Source organism: Hemitrygon akajei, chromosome 18 (genome assembly GCF_048418815.1).
Source record: "Hemitrygon akajei chromosome 18, sHemAka1.3, whole genome shotgun sequence".
Lineage (NCBI taxonomy): Eukaryota > Metazoa > Chordata > Chondrichthyes > Myliobatiformes > Dasyatidae > Hemitrygon > Hemitrygon akajei.
In genome coordinates this window covers 12,058,706-12,084,036 of record NC_133141.1, presented here as the reverse complement: position 1 = coordinate 12,084,036, position 25,331 = coordinate 12,058,706, and the positions used below count along the sequence as shown (strand labels likewise).

At 40.6% G+C, this 25,331-nt stretch overlaps 1 protein-coding gene across 5 annotated transcripts in view; it reads right to left on the bottom strand.

Moving 5' to 3' along the window:
• cdc27 (cell division cycle 27) overlaps window positions 1–25,331 on the bottom strand; it is a 129,237-nt gene that overhangs the window by 55,951 nt on the left and 47,955 nt on the right. For all 5 annotated transcript variants that reach the window (XR_012102004.1, XM_073070818.1, XM_073070816.1 and 2 more), the window contains exons 10-13: window positions 20,501–20,597; window positions 13,421–13,625; window positions 5,976–6,148; window positions 2,539–2,691 (exon numbers count right to left, since the gene is read on the bottom strand). Coding sequence is in view for 4 of the 5 variants with exons in the window: in XM_073070818.1 (XP_072926919.1) it covers window positions 2,539–2,691; window positions 5,976–6,148; window positions 13,421–13,625; window positions 20,501–20,597 (628 nt within the window). In the remaining variant the exon portion in view is untranslated. The remainder of the gene's footprint in view (window positions 1–2,538; window positions 2,692–5,975; window positions 6,149–13,420; window positions 13,626–20,500; window positions 20,598–25,331) is intronic.

Genomic DNA, 25,331 nt, shown 5'->3' with positions numbered 1-25,331 from the left:
ATGGGAATGGGGATAGGAAATAAAATCTTTAGCCATCAGGAAATCCTACTTTTTGCTGATGGAACAAAGGTGCTCCCCCAAACTACATTGGGTCTCACCAATGTAGAGGAGGCCGCATCGGGATTGCCACACACAGTAGATGGTCCCAATAGATTTGCAGGTGAAGTGTTGCCTCACCTGGAAGGACTGTTTGGGGCCCTGAATGGAGGTGAATGGGCAGGTGTAGCTTTTCTGCTTGCAGGAGTAAGTGCCAGGAGGGAGATTAGTGGGGAGGGACAAATGGAGAAATGAATCAGAGGGCAGGGTTCCACTGAAGATGGCAGAAATTGCAGAGAATGTGCTGGTGTGGAGGCTCATGGGCAGTAAGTGAGGACAAGAGAAACTATCCTTGTTAAGGCATCAGGAAGGTGGGGTGAAGGCAGCATCAATGGTAGAGGAAGGGAAACCCCATTCATAGATCCTTAGGAAAACAGAGGCACCAAGTTCAAAACTTGAATGACTAAGGAATAACACCCTTACAAATTTTCTTTTTTATTTTCACAAAATAGAAATCAAATTCTTCTCTTTAAGGAGAATGAATTTTGATTACTTTTGTTCAGTTAACATGTTCAAATGAGCATCAGGACAGAGGAATACACAAAAGGAAACCTAAACTTGTTATAACTAGTTGTAATTCATTAATTAAAATGTATTTATCTCTTTTCTAATCACTGTCACTCAAATTAAAATAATCCCTGGTCTAGTGTATTTATAGTCCAAAGATGCACTTGGTTTCCATTTCTATTCTTTTTCCCTAAAAATGCACCACCACTATTCTTTAACATGAGACACAAGGCCACATGTTTGACTTGAACTGAAAGCCAATTGAGTGTTACGAAAAGCTAAGAAAATGGGAAATTAGATTAGAATCATAATCAGGTTTATTATCGCTGGCATGTGTCATGAAATTTGTTAACAGCAGCAGCAGTTCAATGCAATACAGAATACAGAAAATAAATAAATCATTACAGTATGTATAATGAATAGATTTTAAAAACCATGCAAAATCAAGTAATACATTTTAAAAAGTGAGGTAGTATCCAAAGATTCAATGTCCATTTAGGAATCGAATGGCAGAGGGGAAGAAGCTGTTCCTGAACCGCTGAGTGTGTGCCTTCAGGCTTCTGTTCCTCCTAACTGATAGTAACAGTGAGAAAAGGGCATGGCCTGGGTGCTGGGGGTCCTCTCTGAGACACATCTCCTTGAAGATGTCCGGGGTACTTTGTAGTCTAGTACCCAAGATAGAGCCGACTAAATTTACGACCTTCTGCAGCTTCTTTTGGTCCTGTGCAGTAGCCCCCTCCAATTAAAAGGTTACTTAAAAGAAAATGGACAAACAAGTATGGCTTCGGAAGTTAGAACACAGAACCACACAGTACAGGAAAAAGCCCTTCAACCTACAATGTTGGTCAACCTACATTAAGTTACCGGTAAATGCTTAATAAAACCAAATCCTTTCTACCTACACAATGTTCATATCTTTCAATTCTCTGCACATTCATGTGCCTAAGAGACTCTCAAATACTTCATATGATCATTTCTGGCACCCACCACACTGCCTGCAAACTTGCTCTATATATCCACTTTGATCTCTCCCCTCACCTCAAATCAAAGCCTCTGCTACTAGACATTTTGACCTAGGGGAAAAGATACCAGCTGTCAACTTGACTATAGTTTTATCCATCACCACCACATGTAAATATGCACCTTCTCTCATTTTCTGTCTTTGGCACATCTATTCTCAGCAACATTTTATTCTGCAACACCTAAAACGTCCTCTTCCTACCCCCCCCCACACCAAAATGGGGCTTCTCCTCCATCACTGATGCTGCCCTCACCTACATCTCCTCCACTTCTTGTGTATCTGCCCTAACCCCAGGCACCCACGATGGTAACAGGGACAGAGGTTCCCTTGCCATAATCTACCACCCCATGAACCTCCGTATCAAGCACATCATTCTCTATCATGTTTGCCATCTCAAACTGGATGCTACTGGCCCCTTACTTCTATTTATCACCTCCCAGCTTCTTAGTTCATCTCCCCTGCCCCTCACCTGGTTTCACCCATCACTTGTATTCTTCCCCCCCCCCCCCCCCCCCCACCTTCTTATTCTAGCTTCTTCCCCTTCCTCTCCAGCCCTGATGAAGAGTCTTGGCCCAAAACACAAAAACTATTAGGATGAAACACAAAAAACAAATAATTAGTAGGCTAACCATGACTGCAGGACATTAGGTTTTGATAAGAATGCACCTGAAGTATTGGAATTCTTTACCAGAGTATTCAAGGATGACATCAAAATATTGATCATGATATTGGGATCAAACAGGAATGTAAACTTCAGATGGAGATCAACAATGATCATATTCTACAAATATGCAGGCTTGAGACATTTCTTCTGCTCTGGTGATCTACTGTATTTTATTGATCAACTTTTCCCATGTTAATTCTGAAAAGAACTTCAAAAAGGAAAGCTATGAAGAAATTGTAAAATAACTCACCTCTGGTGTATTTTTATCCATTTCTGTGAGATCCTTGGAAAGAAGGGAAAGCGAGACATCCTTCTGCAGGTGCCACAATGTGGTGGAATAAATCTCCATACCTTCCACTCGATAGCTTTCAATACGCCTCACTTCTGAAAATATCCTCTCTGCCTAGAACAAGAAATGTTTTTGATATAGAATGGAACCAGTAAGCAAAGAATAGCTCGAATCAAAAGAGGGTGGAAGGTCGGTCGTCAGAAGGCCAAGACTTGAGACGTGATAAGGACTGTGGAAGTTTGGCTCAGGAGGAGCTGTTATTTGCTATCTGATTGACAATGAGCAGCTCTTACTGGTGAACCAATAACATGGTATGCTCACTGGCTGTTAAATGTAACTGCAACATTGAAATTACACTGTCACTGTTGAATGCTTGTTAAGCCACGCCTCACTTTTGTCGAAGCCTCAATTTGCATTTGTTAAATTAAAATTTCAAGCTGTAGGATACTTTCAGTTGCTTGACTAAGATACTTTAAACACATTGAGCTTATTTGGTAGAAAAAAAAAGGAATTTATTTACCCCAAGAACATTACTTAAAGACAAGACAAATCACTGCTACTCAAGTCAATGAATTCAATTAGATATTCAGCAGTTAAATTGTAATGAGATGAGATAAAAATTACAACTGCGCACCAAAACCAAGGATTGTCTTCATCTGTGATCAACAGCTTTGTAGACAGTTTTGCAGAAAGTTTCTCCGTATCCAAGCTCAGAAGACAGTTTCCAGATGAATAGTGCAAACATAGGAAGAAATCTTTTCACACAAATACCCATAAATACACAGAAGCTCTTAAAGGTTGTATGCAAACTTTTGCAATGGAAATTGTTGATTACTATTTTACTTGTTGATGCTCTTAAATTTTAGCATGAAATGTAATCAACAATTAAACATGTTAAATTCCACTTTGCTAACGTGGTACATTCCATTTTTGTGTGCATTTTTAAAACTCAGTTAATTTTTTTTAAAGCATTGTTGGGAAGTTAGGGACAAGCTGCTTTTTTTTGGAGAGTTGCAGTCTTTCTGAGCAAGCATTTCCATAAAATAGACTAATGACTTTTAAAGGAACAGCAATACATTGCCAAAGCAAAATTAGTTGGAGGGGATCATACACATGGTTTGGCTCCCATTAATCAATAGACCTCTGTAATAGCAATATGTTGCAAATCTATGAAGTCTGTCACATTAGCATGGCAAGTAACTGCATTATATTTTGTGGATGATGCACAAACCAGTTACATCATCCAACACACCTTGTTAAATATCACTCCCTCTACCATCAAATCTAGTACACGAACAAGTGTACTAACCAAGTGTTTCAATTTGCACTGTGTGGTGTCAAACCTCCCGAGTCTGGCTGCAGCTGCATTCATCCAAGCAAATGGAAGGCATTCCATCACATTTCCAACATATGCATGGTGGAAAAGCCTTGAGAGAGAGAGGACAAGAGAGAATGTGGTGGACAGAAGGCAGGACCCTCAAAGTACTCGATCTTTGGCCGACTGTTGCTGCTGCACTAATTTTTATGGCTGGTACTGATGAGTTCTTATATCAATAGCAATTCTGCTAGGATGTCATTAGGATTGGAATCCAAAGAAAAAAACATTAAACATTAAGTAGTTAGATTCTACTGTTCTCTCATACAGCACTAATTTAACTTGTCAGTTATCAGTATTTACCTTGATCGTTAATTTTCTGCAATCATAGGAGGAGCATCATAACTTAAGGTGAGATCTTCACTAATTTTATGATGTTAAATGAAAAAAACTGCTTGCCTTAGAATACCCATAAAAGAACTCACACAATGATGAGTTGTATCAAAGGTGACTGACAACTATCACAATTATTCTTGTTGATATTTGGTGTAGAGTTTCCACCTTGATTCCTATTTGTTCAAGTCTCCTTCAGGCCTCATTCAGAAGCTGTCTTGAACAATCAGCTCTCAGGTTACATCTGAAGTTCAGCCTTTTTGCCCAGGCTTGGGCAAAGGCAGAAACTGAGAAAACATGAAAATTTGGTGCCCACTGTGCCATGCCAAGAGTTAATCAACATCTTATGGTATAGCATTCCAACTGATAGAATGAGGATTGTGGGAAGAGTCTTTACATAGTTCAAAGTGTTTCTGCGTTAGTCATTTGCTCGTTAGAATACACCAATCTTTAGGTCTTTCAAACATCAAGAGTTGATAAATGACCAGGTAGCTTCTTAAGGGCCATCTCATCTGGATATTGAAGGAGTTCTACCACCCCTCTCTAAAGTTTACACAAAAAAAACTCATGTTCACCTGATGCTTGATAGAACAAGTCCTCCAGCATTGCATGGTGCCATTAAAAAAGTAGTTCACCACAAAACAATCAGTAATGTACTTCTGGGTAAGGGAAAAAAAAAGAGGATAGAAAATACAGGTCTGTTTAAAGTGAGTGGAGACGAAAAAATGGGATGCAGACAGGACAGTGGAGAAGTAGCAATCAAAATTAAGATTCTTGTAAAATCCCCTTCCCCATCTAATTTAGTACAAAGTACCTATTTGATTAAATATTGTGTACTGTTCTACAGAACTAAATAGAAAGTTGTTCAATCACAAACATGAGAAAATCTACAGATGTGGCCATGCAACACACAAAATGTTGGAGGAACTCAGCAGGACAAGCACCATCTTTGGAAACAGTATACAATCAACATTTTGAGATGACACCCTTCATCAATGTTTCTCACCCTCTGCCTGCCACCTTGGCTGAACAGAGGAGCATTTTTAGTAATAGACTAAGACAACTGCACTGCTTCAGAGCGCGCTATACGAGGTCATTCTTACCCTCGGCCATTAGGCTCCATGAGTCGACCTTTAGTCGGGGAAGTGATGACCCCCTCCTGTTAGACTGCTATTAACCTCTGTTTAAGCCATGTTTACCACACCCTGCTACTACAGACACCCCATGCAATACTACCATCACTTCTTATCTGGGCTGTGTGAATGTGCACCCATTACTGTACAATATTACAGCAATTCTTGTACTACCATCTTATCAGCATGAACTTGGAAATCTTGCATTTCTTATTTTTAAGGTAACTTTTTTATTCTTTCTTACTTCTTTTATCTGTGCGCTTATAATGCTACTGTGACATTAATTTCCTTTGGGATCAATAAAGTATTATCTATCAGAACTTGTTCAGTCTTTTGGATGGCTTGGTTGATGCCAGTTTCTTTATTCACAGTAGCTGAGCTTAAATAATCTTTTGTTGAGACCATTTTTCTTTAGTTCCTTCTTCCTTGAATGTTTTCAAATCTGATATTTCCTGTTAATACTGGAAAACTCCCTTTTGGTCTGTGGGCAGGCAGTTTTATGCTTTCTCAGCCATCATTCACTTTCCATCAGTAAGTTAATTCAGCCAGAAACTTACCTGCATGTATTCAGCCAGCTCAAAATGTGCTCTTCCTATTTGACACAGTACCCAACCAGTGTTGTAGTGATGTGAAGGCAACTGACTCAGGATACCAATTGCTTCCTTACAGCTGTAAGAACAAAGTGCCAAATATCCTTTCCCCATCTCACGCAGAAGGTTCATCAGTCCATCTGGCATTGTCAGAATTCAGAAAAAAAATAAGTGAGAGTTTTATTGGTTGACTAGAAGTTGCCAGTGGCACTGCAGTTTAGAAAAAAACATTAGAATATAACTCTTACAACAAAAGCGAAACTTCAGCAAAAACCTGAATGGATTTGATATCGATGCAGAGAATTTCCAGTGTTCTATTATCCAGTTTAGTTCCACCATGGTCAGCCATGAGGATAATTTTGTATTACACTGTGTGCACTACTGGTAACACAAGAGATTCTGCAGGTGCTGGAAATCCAGAGTATCACACACAAAATTCTGGAGGAACTCAGGTCAGGCAGCATCTATAGAAAAGAATAAAGAGGCAACGTTTTGGGCCGAGACTCTTCATCGGGATGGGTCTTGAATGAAGCATCTCAGCCTGAAACGTCTTTTCCATAGCTGTTGCCTGAGCTGCTGAGATCCTCCAGCATTTTGAGTGTTCTACTGATTACAGATTTCCTAATATCAGAATAACCTAGCTAAACAGAACAAAATGCTTCAAATGTAAAGACAATTAGCTTCCAGAGAGATCTGTGCAGCATCACACAATTTCAAAATTTAAATTGAAATTGACTTCAAGTCCTGAATGAATCATTTAGCGAACAAAACTGGAGAGAAGCTAAATGAATATTATTTTGGAACGTGCAGCTTATGCAACGTGAAGTGCAACATCATTGCATGAGCTTTCAATGAACTTTGATAAGAACAAAAAGTGCTGATAAACAAAAATCCATGTGGCTGAATTTCCAAGGCAAAACATTAAACAGAAAAAAAACAATGGAATGGGATCTGGACAATAGAATCAGATGTATTTATGCAAACACAAGGAAATCTGAAGATGCTGGAAATTCAAGCAACACACACAAAATGCTGGTGGAATGTCAACTATACTTCTTCCTATAGATACTGCCTGGCCTGCTGTGCTCCACCATCATTTTGTGTGTGTTGCTTGTATTTATAAGAAAATCTTTTATTGCCACTAGTGTTTTGTCAGCATAACCCAAAATAAAAAGGTAGAGTATCAGTCCTCTATGCTTGCTCTATTACTCACTAATATGGCTGATCTTTAACCTCAGCATCGCTTTTCTGTTGTACCACAACATCCCTCAACTTCCTCAAACTCTAAAAAATCTATATACCTATATCTTGAGTATACCAGTGATCGAGCCTCCACAGTTATTTGGGGCATTGAATTCCAAAGATTCACTACTCTCTGGATGAAGAATTTGAATGGTTATTAATTATTTTAAGACTTTGAGAATCTATATTTTATGGGTAATGGCTTGTTTTAAGCAGTGGCCATTGAAGATAAACAGTTAACTCTATCCTAATTAATTTTAAAAAAGCTACTACTAATAAGAGATTCCTTTGCTCAGGAACAGTTGTTTTGGCACTCTTGGATGACTTGGGAAGTGTTGAAAAACTAAGCCAAAATCAAAACTGACCCACAAGTGATTTGGAGGAAAAGACTCAAGTCTTTCTCACTCTTCTCCCAGCTCCTGTGGTTCTGTTGGACAATAGCACTTTCAGGATCTTTCAAGAAGCTGGGGTTGTCCAAGGGACACAATTCATATTCACTTATGCCCATAAGACAGATTTAGGCCATTTAGCTCAGAGTCTGCACTGCCATTTGATCTTGGCTGATTTATTTTTACCTCTCAACCCCATTCTCTTGCCTCTTCCACATAGCCTCTGTTTTAAATATACCAAAAGACCTGGGCTCCACCGCTATCTGTGGCAATGAATTCCATGGATTCTGGATAACGAAATTTCTCTTCATCTCTGTTCTAAAGAGACATCCTTGTATTCTGAGGCTGTGCCCTCATCCTCTGAAAACATCATCTCTCTCCAGGCCTTACAGTACTCGGTAGATTTCGAACAGATCACCCCTCACCATTCTAAACTCCAGCAGGTACAGACTGAGCCATCAAATGCTCCTCATACAGTACATTAACCCTTTCATCCCCAGGATCATTCTTGTATACATCCTCTGGACTCTCTCCACGGCCAGCACATCATTCCTTTGATATTAGACCCAAATCTGCTCTCAATAGTCCAAGTGCAGCTTGACCAACTCCTTATAAACCTCAGCATTGGATCAACGATGAATTTGCCTCCCTTACTACCAACTCAACTTGCAAGTTAACTTTTAGGGAATCCTGCACTAGCAGTCCCAAGCTCTTTTGCACCTCTAATTTCTGAATTCTTTCCCCATTTAGAAAACAGTACATGACTATTCAGTTCCATATGCTGTATTCCATCTGCTGCTTCTTTACCCAATCTCCCAACCTGTCAAAGTCCTTCTAAAAATTCCCCACTTCCTCAACACTACCTGCCCCTCTAGCCATCTTTATATCATCCTAAAAGTTGGCCACAAAGCTATCAATTCCATCATTCAGATCATTAACATATAACATGAAAAGTAATGGACCCAATGCTGACCCTTGCAACACACCACTAGTCACTGGCAGCCAACCAGAAAAGGCCCCACCATTTGCCTCTTGTCAGTCAGCCAAACTTTCACCCATGTTAGTACCTTTCCTGCAAGACCATGAAGTCCGATCTTGTTTAGAAGCTGTATGAACAGCACCTTGTCAAAAGCCTTCTGAAAATCCAAGTAAAGACCATTCACTGACTCTTGTCTATCTGTTTGCTTACTGCCAAAAGACAACATTTATTCAAGACGGGAATGTTATCATAATGTGGAAAGAAGCTAAACAGCTCATTAGTTCAAGGCTATTCAAAGCAGAACAGCCCCATTAATCTCATTCACCTCTCCTTATTTCCTTGTAGCCTTTCCAATTCTTTTTGCCAATAACTATCCTCTTGATTTTTTTTTATTAGCCACTTAATAAATAAGTTATAATAGCTAATTATCTTATAGCATGCTCTTGGAACACAAGTACCACCTGGAAGAGAACGTGCATAGAAAGCATTCAAAGTCCCAACAGAACCTAGGTTCCTGGAGCTCCGAGGAAGCGGCACTAACAGCTGCACCCATCTGCCATACTTATGCCATCACATATGCCTGATACACAGGTGACCATGATGCAGTGCAAGACTCTCTCAATTTACTGGCAGATCACCCGCGATGCAAAGTGTTTGAAAATTTGGATAAGAACAAGATAGAATATTCACTTGCGAGGATTAATTCAAATCCATTTTGATGTCTTGGTTGCTTTAAATGATATGGACAGTTGACATTGATTTTCATTACTCCGTAGATCAGCAAGGTTTCGATGGTAGCATAAATTTTGATCTCAATCGCATCACCTCTGACAGTTGTGCCTCCAACTGCCAAAACCCTTCAAGCCCTCTGTCAATATCCTCTGAGTATTCCAAAAACCTATTCGTTTGAAGCCTTCAGCCAAAAAAGTCATAAATATTGACAATATTGTGCAAAGAAAAAGTGGTGTTCATGTTATCATTAAATTATTTCATTAAATGATTTCAATACTCATTTGGTGAAAGGTAGCACACATTTAAAATGAAAACCATTCTATTGCACTTACGCAAAATAAAACACTAGAGTCACTACATTCCTGTGACATAGGAGGCCATTTGACCCATCATATGTACAGTGGCATGCAAAAGTTTGGGCTCCCCCGGTCAAAGTTTCTGTTACTGTGAATAGCTAAGTAAAAGATTACCTGATTTCCAAAAGGCATAAAATTAAAGATGATACATTTCTTTAATATTTTAATGGCACGAAGATTGGAGGAGTTGTGGATGGAGCTGTAGGTTGTTGAAGGTTACAAGAGGAAGACAGGCTGCAGAGTTGGGCAGAAAAGTGGCAGATGGAGTTCAATCTGGATAAGTGTGAGGTGATGGATTTTGGAAGGACAAACCAGAATACTGAGTACAGGATTAATGGTCAGTGTGGATGAACAAAGGGACCTTGGGGTTCAAATCCATACATCCCTCAAGGTCACTGCATAGGTTGATAGGGTAGTTAAGAAGGCCTATGGGATGCTAGGCTTCATTAACACGGGGATTGAGTTCAAGAGTAGAGAGGTCATGTTGCAACTCTACAAATCTCTGGTGAGACCACACTTAGAGTATTGTGTTCAGTTCTGGTTACCTCATTATAGGAAGGATGTGGAAGATATGGAGAGGGTGCAGAGGAGATTTACTAGGATGTTGCCTGGATTGGCAAACAAGTCTTATGAGGCAAGGTTAGCAGAGCTGGGACTTTTCTCTTTAGAGCGTAGAAGAATGAGAGGGGACTTGATAGAGGTCTACAAGATTATGAGAGGCATAGATAGGGTGGATAGCCAGTACCTGTTTCCCAGGGCACCAATAGCAAACACCAGAGGGCACATGTACAAAATTAAGGGAGGGAGGTTTAGGGGAGACATCAGGGGTAAGTTTTTTTAAAAAAAACACAGAGGGTTGTGAGTGCCTGGAATGACTTGCCAGGGATGGTGGTGGAAGCTAAAACATTAGGGGTATTTAAGAGCCTCTTGGACAGGCACATGAATGAAAGAAAAATGGAAGGGTATGGGGTAGTGTGGGTTTAGTACTTTTTTTTAAGGATTATATGGGTCGGCACAACATGGAGGGCTGAAGGGCCTGTACTGTAGCGTTCTACGGTTCTATGGTTTAAGCAAAATTACTTTTTTAAGCAAGATTACTTTTTTTAAAATTTCCATCTTTTACAGTTTCAAAATAAAAAAACGGAAAAGGGCCCAAAGCAAAAATTTGGGCACCCTGCAGAGTCAGTACTTAGTAACACCCCCTTTGGCAAGTATCACAGCTTGTAAATGCTTTTTGTAGCAGGCTAAAGGCTGATTTATACTTGTGCGTTGCATCTACGCCGTAGGCACTGCGTACCCTACGCCGAAGGGTGACATGCACCTCCCCAAAAAACTCTCTCACACATCGCGGTGATGCAGACCGCAACAATTGTGATTGGACCGCTTGGTAGCGTCGCATTTCCTCCTACACACTTCCAGTTGTTTCTTCTCCGCCATGTCTGTACACCAATGCGAAATAGATGAACCAAATCGTCAAATCTACCTGCCGACATGCGAAAACGTTTGAAATGCATTTCCTCGTCCATGTCTCTTATGAAGAAAGTCAGAGTGGCATAGAAATCCCACCGCCAACTGGCATTTTGGTGCACAGCAACGCATGCTCGCTATGGCGTAGAGCAACGCAGAAGTGCATAGCCCGTACACACAAGTATAAATCAGCCTTAAGAGTCTTTCAATTCCTGTTTGGGGGATTTTCACCCATTCTTACGTGCAAAAGGCTTCTAGTTCTGTCAGATTCTTGGGCCATCTTGCATGCACTGCTCTTTTCAGCTCTATCCATAGATTTTCGATGATGTTTAGGTCGGGGGACTGTGAGGGCCATGCCAAATCCTTCAGCTTGCACCTCTTGAGGTCATCCACTGTGCTTTTTGAGGTGTGTTTAGGATTATTATCCAGTTGCAGAAGCCATCCTCTTTTCATCCTCAGCATTTTTTTTTAAACAATCAGGCGGTGTGATATTTGCTGGTATTTAATTGAATTCATTCTTCCCTCTACCAGTGAAATATTCCCCATACCACTGGCTGCAACACAAGCCCAAAGCATGATCCATCCACTCCCGTGCTTAACAGTTGGAGAGGTGTTCTTTTCATGAAATTCTGCATATCTTTGCTCATTGCGGCCAAAAAGTTCTATTTTAACTTCATCAGTCCATAGGACTTGTTTCCAAAACGCATTAGGCTTGTTTAGATGTTCCTTTGCAAACTTCTGATGCTAAATTTTGTGGTGAGGATGCAGGAAAGGTTTTCTTTTGATGACTCTTCCATGAAGGTCATATGCAGTGCACCAACACTCCAGAGTCTGCTAAATCTTCCTAAAGGTCTTTTGCAGTCAAACGGGAGTTTTGATTTGCCTTTCTAGCAATCCTACGAGCAGTTCTCTCGGAAAAATTTTTTGGTCTTCCAGACCTCAACTTGACCTCCACCGTTCCTATTAACTGCCATTTCTTAATTACATTACAAACTGAGTAAACGGCTACCTGAAAATGCTTTGCCATCTTCTTATAAGCCTTCTCCTGCTTTGAGGGCATCATTTATTTTAATTTTCAGAGTGCTAGGCAGCTGTTTAGAGAAGCCCATGGCTGCTGATTGTTGGGACAAGCTTTGAGGAGTCAGGGTATGGAAAAGCTTTGAAATTTGCATCACCTGGCCTTTCCTAATGAAGACCGTGAACAAGCCATAGCCCTAACAAGTTAATTAAGGTCTGAGACCTTGGTAAAAGTTATGAGAGCTCAAATCTCTTGGGTTGCCAAAACGTTTGCATGGTGCTCCTTTTCTTTTTTCACTCTAAAATTATACAAAACAAAACTAATACACTAATCTTGCTTAAAATGTTGAAAAGAATGTTTCATCTTTAACTTAATGACTTTTGGAGATCAGTTCATCTTCTACTCACTTAACTATTCACAGTAACAGAAATTTTGACCAGGGCTGCCCAAACTTTTGCATGCCACTGTATGCCAGCTTTTAAATGAACCCTATTCTCTCATTTCTTTCTCTAGTACCAATTCTCTTACATTCACAGAATCAAATCAACCAACACCAGGAGGTATTTAAAAAACGCAAACACGAGGAAATCTGCAGATGCTGGAAATTCAAGCAACACACCCAAAATGCTGGTGGAACACAGCAGGCCAGATGAAGCCACACTCAGGTTGGAGGAACACCTGATATTTCACCTGGGTAACCTCCAACCTGATGGCATGAACACTGATTTCTCTAACTTCTGTTAATGCCCCTTCTCCCCTTCTTACCCCAACCCTTATTTATTATTCTCCCCCCTTTTTCTCTCTCGTTTTTTCTCTCTGCCCCTCTCACAATCACTCCTTGCCTGTTCTCCATCTCTCTCTGGTGCTCCCCTCCCCCTTTCTCCCTAGACCTCCCGTTCCATGATCCTTTCCCTTCTCCAGCTGTGTATCCCTTTTGCCAATCAACTTTTCAGCTCTAAGCTTTATCCCTCCCCCTCCTGTCTTCTCCTATCATTTCGATTTCCCCCTCCCCCTCTCAAATCTCTTACTATCTTTTCTTTCAGTTAGTCCTGACGAAGGGTCTCAACCCGAAACGTCGATTGTACTTCTTCCTATAGATGCTGCCTGGCCTGCTGCGTTCCAGCAGCATCTTGTGTGTGTTACCAGGAGGTATTCATTACCAGCAATGCAATGAATCTGTAAAAATAAACTGAACCAATCTGTTTGTAATGTATCAGATGCAAGCTTACCTGCAGCTGCTTTTTGTATATTAAAGGCCTGCATTTGAGGTGTGACTGAGGAGATTTTGCCTTCAGGGATCACCGAGTCAAGCTTACTGATTTCCAAGCTGTCGTTGAGGTTTGGCTGTGTTATACCTCCTTTACTGGTTTTGTTTTTTGGCTTTCTGTTGGGAATTTTAGTTGGAAACTTCATCTTCAGCTTTTTACTATTCTCCTGTTTTAAAACAAATACATATCTGAGTGTGCATGTAGGTACTTGAAACCCACATATGAATGAACAGATGTCTAATAGCACTGCTCTAACTGGAACTGCAAGGTGATGAAAGCTGAAAATGAATAGGAAAAGACAGCCTGTATACAAAGTCTTGGGTAAGGAGGGGGGCAAGGAAGCAGTGTAATGTGGTGAGAGGCAGATCTCATGATAAAGATAGAAAGAGGGCAGCAGTAAGAAATAGATCTCAACTTTGGGAAGAAAGCAGAATCAATTTGGAGAAGGGTGGAATACAAAATGAGAAAAGATTGAAAACACTACTGGGAATATATTATGGACCCCCTATGATTAGCTATATTGTTTGAGAGAACAAGAAAAGCATTTGCAACATAAAGGTGACACAATAAGTATGGGAGACCTGAACTTTCACATCAACAGGGCACAAATTAGTAAAGGTGGAAGCAAAATGAGTATTGGGTCCAATCTGTTGTGAATCCAACTGGAGTACAGTACAGAATATTTTACATCATAATGGGGAGAGACATTTCAGGAAGGAGCAAGTTACCAAAGGGGATTATATCAAAATCATTTGTTAGTGTGTAGAGTGATAGATTGAAACATTTCACAATTTGTATGGATGACAAAGTTTCACAAAAGTTACTGCTGCTGCACAGTCTTTTTTCCTGACCTCAGATGCTGTCTGTTGGAGACTGTCCATTCTCCTGGTAACCAGGTACTCTACCTTTGTTCAGATCTTAAAGATATGTTGGTGTATTTGCAGGTGTAAATGGCAGGAGAGTTGGTTAGTGTGGGTTGGGATTGATGGGCATGAGGAGAACAAGAATATTAAACAAGGGATAGGACTCATGGAAATGCTCTGCAGAGCTTTTATAAACCATGGGTTGAATGGCCTTACACAGTACGAATAAGGAATGTCATGGGAAAAGAGATCCAACCAAATATTTAAAAACAAGAAACTGCAGATACTGTAAATCAAAATGCAAGAGATATTCCACAGATCAGGCAGCATCTGTGGAAAGAAAAACAGATTTTTTTCAACTCTAGGATCCTTCATCAGAACTGAACTGCAGCGTTAATAGTTTACCTGTGGAAAAGAAGCACCATAGCAGGAACTTGGCAATACCATGCCTGTGGTGAATAGCAGAGAGATATCGCAAGAGTGACCACATCTCTGTTTGGCTCCCTGCTTGAATATGCCAAAATTAGAGTCCCAAAAGATCTGCAACATTTATTACTTTCCAGATATGTGAAATAGACAATAGACAGTAGGTGCAGGAGTAGGCCATTCGGCCCTTCTAGCAGCACCGCCATTCACTGTGATCATGGCTGATCATACAAAATCAGTACCCCGTTCCTGCCCTCTCCCCATATCCCTTGACCCCGCTATCTATAAGAGCTCTATCTAACTCTCTCTTGAATGCATCCAGAGACTTGGCCTCCACTGCCTTCTGGGGCAGAGCATTCCACATATCCACCACTCTCTGGGTGAATAAGTTTTTCCGCATCTCTGTTCTAAATGGCCTACCCCTTATTCTTAAACTGTGGCCTCTAGTTCTCGACTCACCCATCAGCGGGAACATGCTTCCTGCCTCCAGTGTGCCCAATCCCTTAATAATCTTATATGTTTCAATCAGATCCCCTCTCATCCTTCTAAATTCCAGTGTATACAAGCCCAGTCGCTCCAATCTTTCAACATATGACAGTCCCGCCATTCCGGGAATTAACCTTGTGAACCTATGCTGCACTCCCTCAATAGCAAGAATGTCCTTCCTCAAATTTGGAGGCCAAAACTGCACACAATACTCCAGGTGTGGTCTCACCAGGGCCCTGTACAGCTGCAGAAGGACCTCTTTACTCCTATACTCAATTCCTCTTGTTGTTATAAAAGCCAGCATGCCATTAGCTTTCTTCACTGCCTGAAATTGCAATGAAATGAAATTGCAACTGAGACTGAAATTCCATACGTACCACTTTTACTTTGGGCCTTGGGCTTTCTGTTAGACCTCAGCCTTCAGCTACCTGGAGTAAAGTTTCCAATCCAAAAACATTCTGTATTTGTGGGTAATTTGATCTTGGATCTTCATTCTCATGAAATAGTCCTGTTGTTTTCTGGCGGGAAATCCACGAGTTACTTCGGAAAATTCTGGGTGCCTCGCACAGAGACTCCTCTTCGTTGGGGATTGTCAGGAAATTTGTAGTGTGTTGTGTGAAGTAAGTCTTTGCAAAATCCCCCGAATAACATTACAACGTTAATTTTCTTGTCCCAATAGTGCAGGTTGCTAACAGATGCCCAATACTTGTTTTTCCAATCTTGCTTGCTACATTAATGTGCATCACCTCTGAAAAGCTTACTGCTGGAGTGAAGCTCATCTACAGAACAAGAGGAGAAACAACATCGCCTCTAATCCAGAACAAGATTTACCCCATTGCTGTTGTCAAACTACAAAATGCAGATAACAGCACATGTGCAAAATTCAGAGGCTGAACTCCAATGTATTTGGAGCAGAGTCAAAATAAATATGGCACAAAAAGGAAAACACCCAGTTCATTTGTCTATATAGCTCTCTACCAAAACCTATCTATGGTGCAGCTCACCCACGAACTCATTGTCTATAAGCACAGCAAATATTTCCTCACCATATACAGTACTGTGCAAAAGTCTTGGGTGTATATATAGCTAGGATGCCCGAAATTTTTGCACAGTGACATATGTGAGTGATGATAAACCAGATTCTGATATGGGTCTCTATTGTGGACTGAAAGTGGGAAGAGGGCAGGGAGAGAGGAATCATGGTTGGGAAAAGGAGGAGGGAGCAGGAAGCACCAGAGAGACATTCTGCAATGATCAATAAATGAGTTGTTTAGAATCAAATGACCTTGCCTGGTGTCTCAGGGCTGGGTATGTCTGCATCTGTGCCAACCTCCCACCCCTGGCACTTCTCCTTTGCCACCTGTCCCATGTTCCTCCCACTGCACTCCACCTTCACCATTCCCAATATCCTTTGCTGCCACCAGATCTACACACTCACTCAATTTCATGCTGACAAATACAGTACTGCACAAAAGTCCTAGGCACCCTAGCTATATGTGTGCCTCAGAGTTTTACACATTACTGTATTTATTCAATTTTCTCTTCAAAGTCATTAGGATTAGTCTCCATCACATCCGCAAACAATACATTCCAGATGCCAAGCACATGGTGTGCAGAAGTTTTTGGTCTTAATGCCACTCAACTCTTTGTCCATTTCATACCCGTGATCGCTAGTCCTCAATCCTTCCACCAAATGGAAGGGCCTCCCACTCTGCCCTGATCTGTTTACAGAACTGCTTTGAGTCAGTGGACTGGACAATATTCAGAGATTCATTTTCAAATCTTAATGAATACACCACAGATATCACCAATTTAATCAAGACCCGTGTGGATGAGTTTGTACCTTCAAGAATATACCCAAAGCAAAAGCCAATGAACCAGGTGGTTCACAGTCTGTTGAGATCCAGAACAGCATTTAATACCATCATTCCAACAATCCTGACTGCCAAGTTGCAGAACCTGGGTCTCTGTACCTCCCTCTGCAACTGGATCCTTGACTCCCTAACCAGAAGATCACAATCTGTGCGGACTGATGACAACATCTCCTCCTCTCCGGCGATCAACACTGGTGCACCTCAGGGGTGTGTGCTTAGCCCACTGCTCTACTCTCTATATACACATGACTGTGTGGCTAAGCATAGCTCAAATACCATCTATAAATTTGCTGACGACACAACCATTGTTGGTAGAATCTCAGGTGGTGACGACAGGGCATACAGGAGTGAGATATGCCAACTAGTGGAGTGGTGCCACAGCAATAACTTGGCACTCAACATCAGTAAGACGAAAGAGTTGATTATGGACTTCAGGAAGGGTAAGATGGAGGAACATCCACCAATCCTCAAAGGGATCAGAAGTGGAGAGAGTGAGCAGCTTCAAGTTCCTGGGTGTCAAGATCTCTGAGGATCTTACCTGGTTGCAACATAACGATGCAGTTATAAAGGCAAGACAGCAACTATACTTCATTAGGAGTCTGAAGAGATTTGGTATGTCAACAAATACACTCAAAATCTTTTATCGATGTACCGTAGAGAGCATTCTGACAGGCTGCATCTGTCTAGCATGGAGGGGCTACTGCACAGGACCGAAAGAAGCTGCAGAGGGTTGTAAATCTAGTCAGCTCCATCTTGGGTACAAGCCTACAAAGTACCCAGGACATCTTCAGGGAGCAGTGTCTCAGAAAGGCAGTGTCCATTATTAAGGACCTCCAGCACCCAGGGCATGCCCTTTTCTCACTGTTACCATCAGGTAGAAGGTACAGAAGCCTGAAGGCACACACTCAGCAATTCAGGAACAGCTTCTTGCCCTCTGCCATCCAATTCCTAAAAGAACATTGAACCCTTGGACACTACCTCACTATTTAAAAAAAAAGCAGTATTTCTGTTTTTGCACGTTTAAAAAAAAATCTATTCAATAGACGCAATTGATTTACTTATTATGTTTTATTTTTTTCTCTCTCTCTGCTTGATTATGTATTGCATTAAACTGCTGCTGTGAAGTTAACAAATTTCATGTCACATGCCAGTGATAATACACCTGATTCTGATTCTGTGGCATTCAAGATCGGTGATCCAGAACTATACAAGTAGTCCAGGTACAACCGACGGGAAGGCATTTTAAGTGCGAAAAAAAGTCTGATGAAGGGTCTCAGCTCGTAACGTTGATTGTTTATTCTTTTCCACAGATGCTGTCTGACCTGCTGAGTTCCTCCAGCATTTTGCATGCATTGTTCTAGATTTCCAGCATCTGCAGAATCTCATGTTGATAACGTCCTACAAACTCTTTTTGCCCTTGGTGTTTCTCTGCTCCAGCCAGACAGATTCTGAGCTAATACCTTCTTACTCTTGCATTCATTTCCTCAAACAACATTACATCAACTCCTCTCCCCTTGCCCACCCTTTCCAAGCCTGGTTGTTTAGTTCCCATCTGAAGATTTCTTAAAATATTGCAAGAGCAGGTATCCTCACAGCTCTCTCAGGCAGCCCATTCCTGATTTCAATCACCCCATGACAGAAGATGAAACCTTAAGTCCTCTCCACATCTGCTCCCTTTAAACACAACTTGTTATACACATTTCTGCCAGTGTTCAATTTTTGACACCTCAAGAAAGGTACCCCACCAGCATTCTTCAATTCAAGGAAAACTTTTTTTTTGTGCAAAGCCTCAAGTATTGATCCTTGTCGCAATACATGACAGAGCCTACCCCGGAGGACACTACTTTGGTCATGCGTAACAAGTTAGAATTCGTAAGAAATATGAGAACTAAGAATCCTCTAGGAAATCATGATCACAATATTTCAGAGTTTGCAGGCAAACACACTGAGTCCAAAAACTAGCTCCCTCAACTTAAATAAAAGCAATTTTAAAAATCAGAAGGAAGAGCAGTCTGGTGGACTGGGTAAGCAGAATAAAGGAAAAGGTCAATAGATGAGAAGATAATTAAGAAGCTGATTCTTTATACAGTCGGCCCTCCTTAACCGCGGATTCCGTATGCGTGGATTCAACCAACCGCGGATCGGGAAAACCCGTAAGTTCTCTCTCCAGCACTCGTTACTTGAGCATATACAGACTATTTTTTCTTGTCATTATTCCCTAAACAATACAGTATAACAACTATTTACATAGCATTTACATTGTATTAGGAATTATAAGTAATCGAGAAATGACTTAAAAGTACAGGCAGTCCCCGGGTTATGAACGAGTTCCATTCCTGAGTCCGTCTTTAAGTCAGATTTGAAGTCGGAACAGGTACATCCGGTATTATTTAGCATCAGTTAGTCAAACATTTTTCTTAGTATATAGTACATATTTTACCTTTCTATATGCATATAAAACACTTAAGAAACATACGCATTTCAGTAATTTAAACACTGCGTTGCTTAGTAATAATTGTAGCTTTCATCAGGGCAGGGCCTTTCAAATTCTCCATTAAAATTGTTCCAATCGTTGACCGACTGTAGCCTAACGCTTTTCCAATGACCGATGGCGTTTCACCTCTTTCCGACCGCGTTATTACTTCCACCTTATTTTCAATCGCAATTATTTTTGTGAACAGAAGCACTGCGGATTCAGAGCTGCGTCGCCAGGTTCTAATGTCCACCGCATGGAGACATGTTAAATAAAGTCCGGGGTTCCACTGGGTCCTAAAGACCACTGGATTGATACATGTTAAATAAGGGACTTGAGCATCCGCAAATTTTGGTATTCGTGGGGGGTGTCCCGGAACCGATCCCCCGCGGATAAGGAGGGCCAACTGTACTCAGCAGAAATTTCTCTCAATTTGGAATGGCACAATGAGAAAGATAAACCAATAATCAAAAAAATGGAGGTCAAGGAAACTTTCAAATCAGAAACTAAAGTGCACAAAGTGGCAAAAAGCTAGTGGTAGAATCAGGAACTAGCAGCAGAGAACCCAAAAACTAATGAAAGAGAAAACTGAATTAAAAAAGTACAATGTAAAGTTACACCAAGAAACAACCAGTAGCTTCTGTGGATATACAAAAAGGAAAAGGGTATCCGAATTAAAGTGGAACCACTGGAAAACCAAACAGAAAGAAAGCAGACTAAGAGTATGAAGCATTAGCTTCATCTCCTCCCTACTGATAATATCTGGTAAGAGGTTTTCTAATATCCTTCTACATCAGATATTAACTATCCATTGAATGTACAATTGGATCCTAACATAAAGAAACACAAGTACTTCAGGAACAAATGAGATAGTGAAACAGCCATTAATTGGAATTTAATTCTTGGAGGAGTTTCTTACCTTTGTAGTTGAACTGGCACTTGTAAAGAGCCTGGAACTTCGGCGGGGTGGTGCATTTGTAGGGGCTGTGCTTGTTGGAAATAGTACCTGCGCTGCACTGAACAAGATCAAGAGAATAACAACTGTTCAGCAGTGCACAAGCTCCCTCAAGCTTAAACAGCCAAGCCCAACACACAATCATCCTCCCTCCATTGATTCCATCTGTATTTCCCTTTGCCTCAGGCAAACAGCCAACATAAACAGCCAACAGTTTCTTCCCCCAAACTATCAGACTCCTCAATACCTGAAGCCTGGACTGACACCTTGCCCTATTGTCCTGTTTATTATTTATTGTAATGCCTGCACTGTTTTTGTGCACTTTATGTAGTCCTGTGTAGGTCTGTAGTCTAGTGTAGCTTTCCGTGTTGTTGTTGTTGTTTTTTTAAACGTAGTTCAGTCTAGTTTTTGTACTGTGTCATGTAACACCATGGTCCTGAAAAACGTTGTCTCATTTTTACTATGTACTGTACCACCAGTTATGGTCGAAATGACAATAAAAGTGACTTGACTTGATAATCGAGGATTCCTCCAACACTAGTCATTCTCCCTTCGGCATATCACACTAAAGCTTGAGAACATATACCATCAAACTCAAGGAGCGCTTCAGACCCAGAGATGGCAAACTTATGGCATGCATGCCAAAACCTTCACTTAAAAAATTTTTGTTAGCATGCAGAACTCCCCCTTGATTCTTTATACTCCCCCTATAATAAAAAGATACACAACTACAGTGGCATGCAAAGGTTTGGGCACCCCGGTCAAAATTTCTGTTACTGTGAATAGCTAAGCAAGTAAAAGATTACCTGATTTCCAGAAGGCATAAAGTTAAAGATGACACATTTCTTTAATATTTCAAGCAAGATTACTTCTTTATTTCCATCTTTTACAGTTTCAAAATTTAAAAAAAGGAAAAGTTTAGGCACCCTGCATGGTCAGTACTTAGTAACACACACTTTGGCAAGTATTACAGCTTGTAAACACTTTCTGTAGCCACCTAAGAGTCCTTCAATTCCTGTTTGGGGGATTTTCACCCATTCTTACGTGCAAAAGGCTTCTAGTTCTGTCAGATTCTTGGGCCATCTTGCATGCACTGCTCTTTTCAGCTCTATCCATAGATTTTCGATGATGTTTAGGTCGGGGGACTGTGAGGGCCATGCCAAATCCTTCAGCTTGCGCCTCTTGAGGTCATCCACTGTGCTTTTTGAGGTGTGTTTAGGATTATTATCCAGTTGCAGAAGCCATCCTCTTTTCATCCTCAGCATTTTTTTTTAAACAATCAGGCGGTGTGATATTTGCTGGTATTTAATTGAATTCATTCTTCCCTCTACCAGTGAAATATTCCCCATACCACTGGCTGCAACACAAGCCCAAAGCATGATCCATCCACTCCCGTGCTTAACAGTTGGAGAGGTGTTCTTTTCATGAAATTCTGCATATCTTTGCTCATTGCGGCCAAAAAGTTCTATTTTAACTTCATCAGTCCACAGGACTTGTTTCCAAAACGCATTAGGCTTGTTTAGATGTTCCTTTGCAAACTTCTGATGCTAAATTTTGTGGTGAGGATGCAGGAAAGGTTTTCTTTTGATGACTCTTCCATGAAGGTCATATGCAGTGCACCAACACTCCAGAGTCTGCTAAATCTTCCTAAAGGTCTTTTGCAGTCAAACGGGAGTTTTGATTTGCCTTTCTAGCAATCCTACGAGCAGTTCTCTCGGAAAATTTTTTTGGTCTTCCAGACCTCAACTTGACCTCCACCGTTCCTATTAACTGCCATTTCTTAATTACATTACAAACTGAGTAAACGGCTACCTGAAAATGCTTTGCCATCTTCTTATAAGCCTTCTCCTGCTTTGAGGGCATCATTTATTTTAATTTTCAGAGTGCTAGGCAGCTGTTTAGAGAAGCCCATGGCTGCTGATTGTTGGGACAAGCTTTGAGGAGTCAGGGTATGGAAAAGCTTTGAAATTTGCATCACCTGGCCTTTCCTAATGAAGACCGTGAACAAGCCATAGCCCTAACAAGCTAATTAAGGTCTGAGACCTTGGTAAAAGTTATGAGAGCTCAAATCTCTTGGGTTGCCAAAACTTTTGCATGGTGCTCCTTTTCTTTTTTCACTCTAAAATTGTACAAGACAAAACTAATACACTAATCTTGCTTAAAATGTTGAAAAGAATGTTTCATCTTTAACTTAATGACTTTTGGAGATCAGTTCATCTTCTACTCACTTAACTATTCACAGTAACAGAAATTTTGACCAAACTTTTGCCCAAATTTTTGCCCAAACTTATGCATGTCACTGTATAATATTTACTGCTAAATGAAGTAGCAAATGACTTTTTATAAGCCAACAACATTGAGATGTTTTCACAGGAAATATTGCACACCGACTTGGTACCAACCAGGCGGTTGTGAAAGCACGTGATGTTTGAAATCCTCACACATGTGGTGTACGTGCACACACACACACACACACTATTTGAAGAGTAAAACAGTTGGGTGAGTTGGCATTGGCTTTGCTCTGCCTAAATATTTTCTTCTGCCATTTGTGAATGAACACTGGATATTCAATGTGATAATAACATTAATTACTGTATGTAGCTCAGCACCTCCAATGCCAGGTTCCATTCTGCCGTTGTCTGTAAGGAGTTTGCACATACTACCCGTGACCATGTGGGTTTTCTCCAGGTGCTCCAGTTATGGTTAGGGTTAATGAGCTCTGGGCATGCTATGTTTGTGCAGGAGGTCTGCCAACACTTGCAGGCTACCCAACACAAACCTCACTGATTTAATGTATTTCACTCTGTTTCCATATACATGCGACAAATAAAGCTGATCTTTATTTTTTATTTATACCAGTACAAAACATATTTAGGTTTATCGATGAAATATTTTGAAATAGTATTTACACTTTTCAGTTCGTTCAGAATATCAGATACAATGACTCATTGATCAATTTTTGATCAAAATCATAATGGCATGCGAGAGAATTTTTTTTGTATATAAAAGGTCACCACCAATTTGGGCACACTCTCAAAAAGGTTCGTCATACCCATATCAGTGAATGGATGAACACTTGACAAACAAATCTACCTTATGGTGGTCTTTGCATCTTGAATACCTGAACTACACTTTCTCCAATTTTTATTTTTTAAAATTTGTATTGATGGACTTTATGTATAGCATATTCCTGAATGACATGCAAAGAAATGTTTTTCACTGCATCTTCGTTCATGGATAATACAAAACAAATAGTAGACGGTACAAAACATTGAAAACCTAACTTAGGCTCTCAGTGCTTGACAGGTCAATATTCATTCTCCTTAACAACCAACAAGTCCAAAGGTTTTAAATCTGTGCATAAATGACTGTTATTCACTACTACAAAGATGGCATGAGCATGCCATACAATGCTTACCTATGAACAAATTTTAGCAGTGGTATTAAATTGATGGCTCCAAGGGAATGCGTAGAATTTGTCTATTTTATTGCTGTTGATGCTGCTTCTATCAAATTGGCCAAGACCAGAGTTTAATGTGCAAATTTTAAATGACTGCAATACATTAACAATGTCAGGTTAAACCCAAGTGTGGAACAGCTTAAAGCTACACTCATTATGTTTGTAATACACTTTATGTCAATAAGAAATTATTCTTATACATGCACAGTACATGCCACTCAAATCCCTTGCACCGCTCTGTGAGATCACAGAAGCTTGGTGCCCTAGTTCCTTTTCCCATCACGTATGACTCCTTACCAAGAAAGAAGAAACAGTTGCAAGAAAAGGTTTGTGAACCCTTTGAAATTACCTGATTTTCTGCATTAATCACTCATAAAATGTGGTCTGATCTTCATCTAAATCACAGTAATAGACAAACATAATCTGCCTAAACTAATAACACGCGAACAATTGTACTATTTCTCATCAATACGGAGTACATTATTTAAGTAATCAGTCCAGGTTCAAAAAAAAGTGTATGTGGACCTCTGGGATAATGCCTTTTCCAAAAGTTATTTGGAATCCGGTGCTGCAATCAATGAGGTGAGATTGGAGCTGTGGGTTATAGAGGAGCCCTGCCCTAAAAAAGGCACACACTTTTACTAACAGGTTACTGGCAGAGCCTGCTCTTCAAGAATGATCTGTTTTTATGCCTCGATCAAAACAAATTTCAGCAGGACCTTAGAAGAATTGTAGAGATGTATGAAGCTGGAAAAGACTACAAAAGCATTTCTAAAGACCTGAGTGTTCCATCAGTCCACAGTAAGTCAAATTGTCTGGAAATAGATGAAATTCAGTACTGTAGCTACTCTCCCTAAGAGTGGGCGTCCTGCAAAGATCACACCAAGAGCACAATGTGCAATGCTGAAGGAGGTGAAAAAGAACCCAAGGGTAACTGCAAAAGACCTGCAGAAATCTCTAGAACTTGCTAAAGTCTCTGCTCACGTGTCCTCTATAAGAAAAGCACTGATCAAGAATGGTGTTCATGGAGGGACACCATAGAGCATATATGTCAAACTCAAGGCCCGCCCGTGGTGGAATTATCTTTGGCCCGCGAGATAATATCTAATTACTATTAAAGCTGGCCCCAGTAATCGAAGCACCTATGGCGTATGATATGGCTAATGCTGAGTTTATTCAGGTACCAGGTTTTCAGGGTTTTTAGTGTTTATTCGGCAGTCTTCTTCATAAGAAACAGAATTTGTAAAGTGAAACATTTTGTAGTTATAGCAGAGACTGAGACACATGAGAGCAGGCTGAGAAAACGGAGGCAACGAAAGCTGCGTTCGCACGCAT